Below are 10,651 nucleotides of genomic sequence, written 5' to 3' on the forward strand. Positions count from 1 at the left end.
TTTCACATGCATACATAGGAGGACCAATTTAGACAGGAACCAATTAACCTACCAGCATGTCTTTGGAGTGTAGAAGGAAACCGGAATACTAGAGGAAACCCACACAAGCACAGGGAGTACATGCAAACTGCTTGTAATAATATCAAAATGTTTTAAAGCTATTTCAAGCTATTTCAAATGGTGATTAAATAACTTACAACGGATACTACTCTTTGATACTTAAAAATTTTAATTTTCTAATTTTTAGAGCACTGGCCCTGATATCCTGTTTTAGGGTGGCTTCTTTCCCTTGCATAGTCCTATGCAGCCACCCTTGTGTGTGCTAGTAAGCTGTGTGTGTCTCCAGGCAAGCCATTCCCCTACCTCTTGCTTCCTGCTCCTCCCTTCCTTCTCCATGCTAGTAGATGGACAGCTACTGTAGACTGCTCTGTCCCTTGTGATCTTATACTGGGCAGGAAATTCAAAGAAGCTGAGCTGAGAGAGTTCGAGTCAACTGTATGGGAACATGATGACTGTAAGTGTTTGGTCAAAAATGTAAAGAAATACTTTGCTGGGCATTGCATATTTGTTTGGTCTGTTTGATTCATTATTGAAAAAAGAGTTTACTACTGATTTAAGAATTTGTTTCACATTATTCCTTTAAAAAATATTAATAATAAAATAAAATGTTATTTTGTTATAAGTATAGCACCAAAGAAAGCCACATTGTGACTCCAAAATAGTGTAATTTGTGTGTCATTACCAAAATCAGATACAATGTAACTAGCAGTTGAATCTCGGCTTTCCAAAATGTCAACATTTGCTCTAGCTGTGCAAGGGTTACTTGGAATGGGTGGAGCTTGTTTTCCTCCCTTCAAATTACTCTAAAACCTTTATCATAAAAAAGACAGTTACTACTACTCCAGAATGCCTCCTTTACAGCATATTGGTTTCTCCAAGGCCATACATTCACAGCAAACTCAGCCTCACCACCAAGTCTAACCTGTCAGTCCACATCATGGCACAGTCAGTTCAGATCACTCAGTGTCACTTTTTGATACTGCTTGACATTTTGGCCAATTTACAGAACTGAAAATATAATAATCCAGATTGTTACTACTAACAAAAGGGAAGATTGATGTTTCAGTATTAAAACGTTCAGAATCCAGCATGTAAATGAGAGATAAAATGTGCCCTTTATTTTGAAATATCAAGGATTATCTGTGTTTGGTATAGTACACTTTGAGCTGGCAGTCCACAATGCCTTCTTGGCAGCTTGCAAATGCCGTCATAATTTCAGAATTTAGCTGCCATGACACAAGGGCCGAGCTGGAAAGAGCGCTGCAATGAGCTGTGGAGTAACCGCATTATATGGTAATGTCTGCTACTGAACCATGCTAAGTGACACTCTATTGGAAAGGTGCTGACATTTAAATGGCGACTGTGGAACAAAAATATGAATATCTGCAATTGAAAGAAACTTCATGTCAGATGTCAGATGACAATATATTTTCAGTATCTGTATTCTGTTTAGAAAATACTTGCCCTATGTTGAGTCTTGCAGTGGTACCGGCTCCTCTCCTGTACTGTAATTGCTTAATCTGATTTTTTGCACAATGCAAGCTTCTCACAGTGTGCATTGAACGCTGCAGCAAGTCAGATAGCGCCTGCCCCATTTCATGGCTGGAGGACATCCAGAATCACATAGGCTTTTGCAGCTCGTCAGATAGAGCCTGCCCCATTTCATGGCTGGAGGACATCCAGAATCACCTATGCTTTTCCTCTTTTGCCTTACTGTCCCTGATGCACCCCTTTCATTCAGTGGACTTCAGTAATTGAGACTCATTATCACATGTGGGCATTATCTATGCAAATGCAGCCTGTCTAGAAATGTCCACTGCTGCAGAATATCACCCACCCATTAAGGCATTTTCATATTTGCACAACTCATCCCAAGAGCTAGCCCACTGGTTGCATCGGCACTGAGGGCTTTTGAAAGATGTACTGAGGCAAGGTGCTGTAATGTTTTCAGGAGGCTATGTACATTACCCCGCTGGCGCCTCCCACCAGCCTTGATCTGCCCACAAACATCCAGTGCATGTAATTAAAATGGAAAGTTTTAATTTAAACATTTATTAACATGCTGATGAAAGGGGGAGGTAGTAACTAGTGATGACAAAATATAGGCAGGCATCCAAGCAATTGTTCAAAAAATGGGAGATAGGAAGAAAGTGGATAAGATGCCATGAGAGAGACAGGTGTAAGCGTAGATTTATGTCAGAGGCTTGCAGTAAATGAATTGGTAGACCTTTAGTATATGTTAATGTCTGTAAGGTTGCAGGAAACCCATCCAGGGATCAAATAACCTAGTTTAGAAGAATATGTCTATGTCTGTCTCCATGCAAATATGATGGGTGGCTGCACTGAATGCTCATCGGGGTGTTCTGGATGATCATATACAGTACAGTACAGTACTGGGAATCGGATCCCAGTATGCAGTATAGTTAAAGATTTGAGCCCCAAGAAAAAGGAAACTGAGATCAGTAGAGACATCTGTGTGGATAGAAGAAGCTTTGGGTTGTTGTCTTCAAAAGATAGGTATTTATTGATCCTACTACAGAAAAGAAAACAGCATCAACACATCTCATGGTTCTAAAGTGGCAACTTCATCAGGACAGGTATGCAAGAACACTGAATAAAAGACAGAGGGTGAAGGAAAACGCCAAGCAGAATATTGTGTTTGAAACATAAAATATAAAATACAACAAATATATAAAAAGAACTGTTAGTATAAAGGGTGGTCAATATTAAAACAATGGTACAAATGAATAGTTAAAAATAAAAATGGGTAGATAGATATGAATTAAATCCATGTGATAAAATGTAATAGTACTGGTTATTTTCAGAGAGTTCACCAATGACTAACAGAGAAATGTATGAAATGATAAATCATATAATACTTAAACATTGTTTCTGGTTTATTCTAAACTGATGGTGATCTATAATTATGTTAAACTGATAACTGAATGATATAAGAACATGCTTGTTTTAAAAATATATATACCGGTATATATATATAAAAATGTGCTTGTTATAAATAGAAAGGATTATGTGATTTTGCAGAGCGTATATATAACATGTTACATGTAGCATGTAACATGGGAAAACTATTAGAGATATGTATATAAAAAAGCCAAATTGATTTTTTGTTTCATATTTTTATTGTATGATGTGCCAATTCATTATAATATTTTGCTTGCTTTTGATAATAAATATGAATATAACAAGATTGAATATACTGGTATGTGAAAACCTGTGCTAATGTAACCAGATTCCATCTAATCCTAAGTGATATTTTGTGGGTAAGCCTTTAAAATTGCTGCGCATACATGTGCTGCTGTGACATAGCGCATTCTGCGCTCCTGGACCGCGTGCAGTGGCCTATTAAAGGAGAGGGCGTGCGTTCCACCAAATAAATGTGCGCCACTGAATGTGCATGTGCAATGCGGTGGGTGTATAAGTGCTGTGAAAGGAGTACAAAGTTATTAGGTAACCCTACCTTAAAAAACAACATTACACATGATTTTTAGCTTGAATCTGGTTAACTTAGCACAGTTTTGCGCATACCAGTATTCTCACGTTTTTTATTATTTATTATCACTACAACAGAAGCAAACAAATTCTCCTCTCTATCGCCTATACCATTTTTTCCACTTTTTTTAGAAATACTAACCATTTAAATAAATACAACAGCAATATCACACAATACCATATAAAACAAACAATTAACATCCATTTGACTTTTTTTTTAATAAACATATCTCTAATTGCTTTCCCACGTTGTACATACTCTACATAATCACATAATCCTTTTTATGTATAATATTAAACACATCCTTTATCCTTTTTTATTATATATTTTTTTTATTAAACAGTCATGTTTTATATCTTTCAATTAGCAATTTAACATAATCAAAGCTCACCATCAGTTTAGTATAAACCATATACAATGATTCCATCACTTATCATCTCACATGCATTTTTCTGCATAACCAGTATATACAACTACATTTTGATCACCTGGATTTAATTCATACTTATCCACCCATGCAATGTGTTTGTCTATTTGGTTGTACCATTGTTGTAATAATAACCGTCATTTATACCAGCAATTCATTTTATATACTTGTATTTTTCGCCCTTAAGGTGGCCATACACTGTACAACCATCGCAAGACCTTAGTCTTGCGATGGTTGTAAAGTGATTAAAAAAACGTACGATCTGCCCATCTTGGACAGGCAGATCGCACTCTCGATTATCGCAAGCCCGCCCCCCTGGGCCGCGGGCTTCCGATGACCACAATGCTGAACGGGCAGTGTGCGCGTGCGCACACCGGCCCGTTCGGCATTTGTCTCCCGAGCACTGTTCAAACCAGCCGAAAATCGTATGATTCTCGGCTGGTTTTCGGTCGCACGGCAAAAGACGTGTGACCGTACAGTAGAAACGGTCGCACGTCTTCGTTCACACTGTTCGATTCTCGTACGATCGCGGGATTTCCCGCGATTCTCGTACGAGAATCGAGCAGTGTATGGGCACCTTTACCCTCTTTTATTCAGTGTTCTCGCACACCTGTCCTAATGAAGTGGCCAGTTTAAAACCATGAAATATGTTGATTTTTTTTTAAATTGTAGTAACCGGTAAATACCTACCTTTTGAAGAAAACACTCCACAGCCTCTACTTTCCTATGGAAGAGTCTGCTGACCTCACCTCCCGTTTTCTTTTTCTAAAGTCTGTTACCATAAAATATAATCAGATTAACTTAAGCTTTAAAAAGCTCTATTCAATATTATTCGGGGCTAATATTGACTTCCAAATAATCCTGTTGTGAATTTGAGAAAACTACAGCCCACTTTGAGTATTATCTATGCAGTCAATGCATTTTCACTGCAAAGGGACATGTAGACAGAGTTGGATGTTGTACCCACATGTCACAACTGAGAGGGTCATGACCAGCAGGAAAGCTTACATCCCACACAACTGGCCCTGCGCCGTCATGGAGACTGGCATAAGGGTCCAAATGCTGCTACAGTTCTGGTCACATACAGTATTCACATTTCCAAGAAGCCAGGCAACAGAAAAAGTATAAAGTTGAGGTTTGATGAGAAACACAGCTAAGTCAAGACAGATGGCAGATGTGAATCAGGACATTACTGTTGTTTGAAAACTAATCAAAAGCACATATATTTTAGAATGGGACAACTAAAATTGAAGGTCTTTAAATATGTTGCATTGAAGAGCTAATTGCCATAGACCCTTAGTACCAGCCAGACCAAACTTTTTGTTTTCTATCATTGTAAAATATTTGTATGTAAAGAAAAAGGGGCTATAAATGTACAGGGTCCAAGTGGGATATTTATTACTGCACCCTGTGTCGAGCACACCTAAGCTGCAGCAAACAGGATTTTCTTAAAAGCTCACCACAGCATTTGCAGAGTAAATAGATCCACTCCTTTTGACAATGAACTTTGCACAAAAATACTGAAAGGTGATGTACTACTTTGATTTCCTTCATTTACCTATGAATAGTGCTCACACACTGACATTTAGGACCTTTGTATATATCAGTATCTGTTATAAATGTTATATTATATTCTATTTATTTACTATTGCAGGTATCTAATGGACAGGCTTTTACTTGGCTGTCACAATTGCGACACCGATGGGATGAAGGCACCAAGGAGTGTTTTGTTAATATCTGTGATGCTCAGTTCCATTATTCCTATGAATATCTCGGTAACACACCTCGCCTGGTGATCACACCTCTCACAGACAGGTGTGGATAGAATAGTTGCCTCTTCAGTTAAGAATTAATGTGAATCAGTGTTTCCAGCACTTGTGCATTTTAACAGATGCAAGAGCAGAAAATATAATTTAATATTCTGATGCTGGGAAAACACAGACTTTTGCAGTGTAACCATCTAAGTGTTTCTAGGGATAGTGAGGTTTGGACCTATTCATGTCATACAAAAATCTTTTATTACCCATATCAGTGCTATCTTTTATTAGGTTTGGTAACATTTCCCCAATCTTTTAAAGCCTATTAAAGATTGACACAGCAGCACATGTCTTCTAAATATTGTACGAAGCAGGAGCCAAAGTAGGATCCATTTTCCAGACCAACATGCCCAAAATGCATTGTGCAGGAATTTCTCTCAACACCTTGCTACATAAAAGGATTTTTCTGCAACCATGCACTTTCCGTGTGCTGGAAAAAGCAGAATGCATGGCAATTAATCTGATACCAGTGACGTGCGGTACCTCTGGTTCCGGGTGAGGCATTCCCCAGTCTCACCCCCAGCACGTCCCGCCCCGCCAGCTGTAGCCCCGCCAGCTGAAGCCCTGCCCCCACTGACTGAAGCCCCACCTGCCGAAGCCCCACTGCCAATTCGGTCCCCAAGCTAGTGTAAAGGGAGGAGACAGGGAGGAGCCTCCCTGTCCCTCACTTGCTTGTCACTGCTGAGGCATCGAGATCGATGGCCTCAGTGGGTTTTTTATCTTTTTGATTGGACAGCTTGCACCAATGGTGCTTTCCCATTGGTCCAAGCCAACTACAGAGCTCGCTCCTCTAACAAAGAGTAGAGGCTGTGACAGCTCTTGCTTCAATAGTTAGGTAACACAAGCAGTGGGGAAGCCCGCTGCTGTGTAACTTAACTACCTGTCAAAAGCCGGACGCAGCGCTGCCTGTAATTAACAGGCAGTGCTCCGTCCATGACAGGATACGCAGTGGGGAGGCTTTCCCTTCTGTGTAACCTGATAGAAGCCGATCTCAATGGAGAAAAAGCTATCAGCTTTAGACTTGAAGCTGACAGCTTTTTCCTCCATAATACTAAGTGAGGCTCTGCCTTCCCTGCCTCCCCTGTCTGCAAGTCCCTGTCTGATACCAATCAGCCCACAAACAATCTGCATTGCCCATAGCAACCAGCCTATGCAGTAAGGGAACAAGAACAGCAGAACGTGACTGGCTGCTTTGGGCAGTGCACATAATTCTTTCCTGAGTCACATTCATAAATAAACCCAGTCTGCAGCTAGTGATATTTCTATTGTCATAAGTGATACTGATTTTTGTAGCTCCTCCCATTTCCTTCCACCTTTCCATTAAAAAGCTTTATGAAAGATTGAATTGAACACTTTTATCTAAACAGACTCAGATAGTAGGCCACATAGGCCTAGGGTAGCAAGATTTTAAAGGGAGGATCAGACACAATTCCCTTTTTTTGAATTACCCTTTAGGAAAATATGGAGGCTGCCATTGCTGACCTCATTCTGAAAATTCCTTTGTTTGGTTGCATGCTAATCCTTTAGCTTCAGTACTTTCAGAATCACTGACCCAGAAAAAGTATGTAGATTAGAATGTCAGTGATATCAGTATTCTTGACCTGCACACTTGCTCAGGGTTAGTGACTCTAGAGCTATGGAAGCTATTAGATTAGCATGACAGCCAGGAAGTAGATTTCCTTAATACAGGTTCTGTGTGCTCTTTTTTGTTTTGCTATTTTTGAATCATCTAAATAGGAGATTAAATTCCCCTCTGTATAAGACACATTTTTATATTATATAGATATCTAAAAAATTATATAAAACAAGTGAAGCAAAGTGAAATTTGACTCCGTTAGACTTTTGCTAATTTTTTAAGGAAGTTATTCGTTGAATTAATCATTGTTTAAATAAGATCTCTTTTAAAAATGCATACCTAATGGAATGATACATTTCCAGGTGCTACATAACACTGACTCAGTCTCTGCACCTGTCTATGAGTGGATCACTCTCAGGTCCTGCTGGAACAGGGAAGACGGAAACTACCAAAGACCTGGGCCGTGCATTGGGAATTATGGTGTATGTGTTCAACTGTTCTGAGCAAATGGACTATAAGGTATGATATAAACGTGTATTGACTTTTTCTAACCTCACTCTATTGAAAGTACCGATATGTAGGAGTGGATTGTCACGTAATGTGAACTATTGTGACAATCTAACTGTAAGGGCACTTAACAATCCCAGCTGATAAGAGCACATCACCAGGGGGGTCCTTCCTTCTGGGGGGTGGCTACTTTTGTTTCCCATGGTCCCTGTGTGTGTTTTGAATGAACTTGAAGTGGTGGCTACTTTACAACACAAACAGAGACCATGAAGAACAAAAGTAGCCACCCTGCAGAAGGAAGGACAGTGTCTGCACCAATTCAGAGATGATTTAAGAATCTACAACTGAGTGATAAGGAAAGAAAGTACATTATTGTTACTAGTTAATGTACTTGAATGCATTTCTAAGGTTTAACTACTGAGTTTAGTGTCATTGTAAAACCTGGGCAAACCTGGGAAAATAAAATCAATTGTGTGATGAAAAAATGGACAAGCAGAGATGGCCTTCAGTAAAAATGACAATCCATAAGAATCAGTAGATCAGAGCTATAGACACCTGAAGTTATGTTTGCTCCATCCCTCCCATCTCCCAGGCCTCCCTGTTATTCTACTGGTTCAGCAAAAACATTATTTGTGTACCTAAGTGAAAAGTATGCATAGATGTTTTTTTGGGGGGAGTAAATCCAAACCTAGGCTAAAAGAAGTAAAACATAAAATTGCATATTTTCTTGTATATTGAGTAATAGTTTTAGAGCAACCAATGTTACTGTAGATACAAAGTTACCACAGTGTTAATGGGACAATGGGACAAACCATGGTGAAATTATTTCCAAAAAGGTAGGTATTTTTTTTAAATGTTGGTTATTTTTTACTACAGTGCTACAAAATAAAGGAACAGGCAAAAATACAAAAACAATTGCATGTTACAGTATTAAAAATAATATGAGGAAATAAAAACTTGTTAGGAAGAAGGAAGAAAGAGTTGATCAGGTGTTCAACATGAAATAATTGAATTTAAATAAGATTTCAGTTTGTTGGTTGCTGCAGCTGATGTTGGAGATCAGAGGACAGAAAAATCCCATCTTCTTCATGAAAGGCTTCCTTCAGACAGAGCATACATGTGCGTGCTGGGTGCACGCCCGTAAATGGGATGATCCCGGGAGGGACAGTGTGCGTCCAAGTGCAGATGTCCGGACCCGTACGGATGTGCAAGTTCGGGTGTGCGGATGACGCACATCCGAATTACACGCTGCACATGTCCCTCCCAGGATTGGCTCATTTACGGGCGCGCCCGCTGCACGGACGTCTATACTACACTGCTAGCTCCAGGCTGGTATTATCTGTGAGTTTCAGTGAGGTGTCTGTTAAGGGAGAAGAAAAAGAGGCTGTTTGAGGTGCTGTAAATAATGATTACACACATATACAGTATTTATGCACTGAATATTATTGTTTTCATGAGATAAAACAAAGAACAGATTTAGTATAACCACTTCAGTGATTTGAGTCTGTTGCATATACTGCATCAATCATTGCTGCAACCAGTTTGTTTACAGACTATTAAAATGGGCCCCCACTTGGTCAATAAGTGGTTAAGCTCAGATAAGGAAGCACCACATATTCTGCTATGGAACATTTGTTTGATTGTGCACAATGAATGGGTAAAACAGTTATTTCAAGGCCTGATCTCTTCTGATGGAATGATCAAAAGCCTTAATGTTTTAGCATCTGAAGAATGAACATTAATGTTACAAATATTTATTCATTAGTCCTTAGGAAATATATACAAAGGCTTGTGCCAGACTGGAGTTTGGGGCTGCTTTGATGAATTCAACCGGATTTCAGTGGAAGTGTTATCAGTAATTGCTGTACAGGTCAAAACAATTCAAGATGCCATTCGGCACAACAAGAAAAGGTAATGTACTTTCTTTCCCTTTTTACGCATATATTATTGGTCTCTGCAAGCAGCACCAAAAAATCTATATACAATAATAAAATTCAACAGCCAACAAAAATGTCATGGAGTTATTCAATAAAGACTGAGGATATTTAAAATCTAGTGCAATGATCAAACAATGGGGTCTATTCACTACGCTGCCGTAGGCAGCCGAGTGAATGACCGACCTGAAGTGAAGTAAAAAAAAACAAACTCTCCCGCCCAGGAGAGAAACACTGCTGTGTCTTTCTTTTTCTTTATTCTGACACGGAACGATGTCAGAATAGAGAAGAATAAAAAAAAATTGCCATTGAAATACATTGCTACATTACTATTGGCTATTTTAATCTCATAGATGCCGAACAGCAGTGAGTGAATAGCTGAATGCCGCTGAGCGGCATTCGGCTCAGCTGTTCTGCTCGGCCCCTCAGAGGGACCGAGCAGAACAGAAAAAGAGTTAAAAAAGTAAATAGAAAATGATTGACAGCTAGCTCCGCCCAATAGTTTCCTATTGTCCGGCGGCTCTGCTGCCGTCAAAAAAAAACCTAAAAAAAACAAACTCTCCCGCCCAGGAGAGAAACACTGCTGTGTCTTTCTTTTTCTTTATTCTGACACGGAACGATGTCAGAATAGAGAAGAATAAAAAAAAATTGCCATTGAAATACATTGCTACATTACTATTGGCTATTTTAATTTGCAATAGCCAATAGTAAACTAGCATTGTACCCGCCCTCTGCTGATGGACCTGATGGAGAACTGCAGCAGAGGGCGGGTACAATGCTAGTTTACTATTTGCTATTGCAAATTGAAATAGCCAATAG

The 10,651-nt window shown here is 39.3% G+C and overlaps 1 protein-coding gene across 1 annotated transcript in view; it reads left to right on the forward strand.

Moving 5' to 3' along the window:
* The window catches only part of LOC108800300 (dynein heavy chain 11, axonemal-like), a 321,998-nt gene that overhangs the window by 111,740 nt on the left and 199,607 nt on the right, over nucleotides 1-10,651 (forward strand). Inside the window, exons 34-36 of the mRNA XM_018572279.1 lie at nucleotides 5,653-5,813; nucleotides 7,754-7,910; nucleotides 9,664-9,809. Coding sequence (XP_018427781.1) covers nucleotides 5,653-5,813; nucleotides 7,754-7,910; nucleotides 9,664-9,809 — 464 coding nt within the window. The remainder of the gene's footprint in view (nucleotides 1-5,652; nucleotides 5,814-7,753; nucleotides 7,911-9,663; nucleotides 9,810-10,651) is intronic.

This window comes from Nanorana parkeri, unplaced genomic scaffold, assembly GCF_000935625.1.
Source record: "Nanorana parkeri isolate BGI_ZX_2015 unplaced genomic scaffold, ASM93562v1 scaffold44, whole genome shotgun sequence".
NCBI classification, from domain to species: Eukaryota; Metazoa; Chordata; class Amphibia; order Anura; family Dicroglossidae; genus Nanorana; species Nanorana parkeri.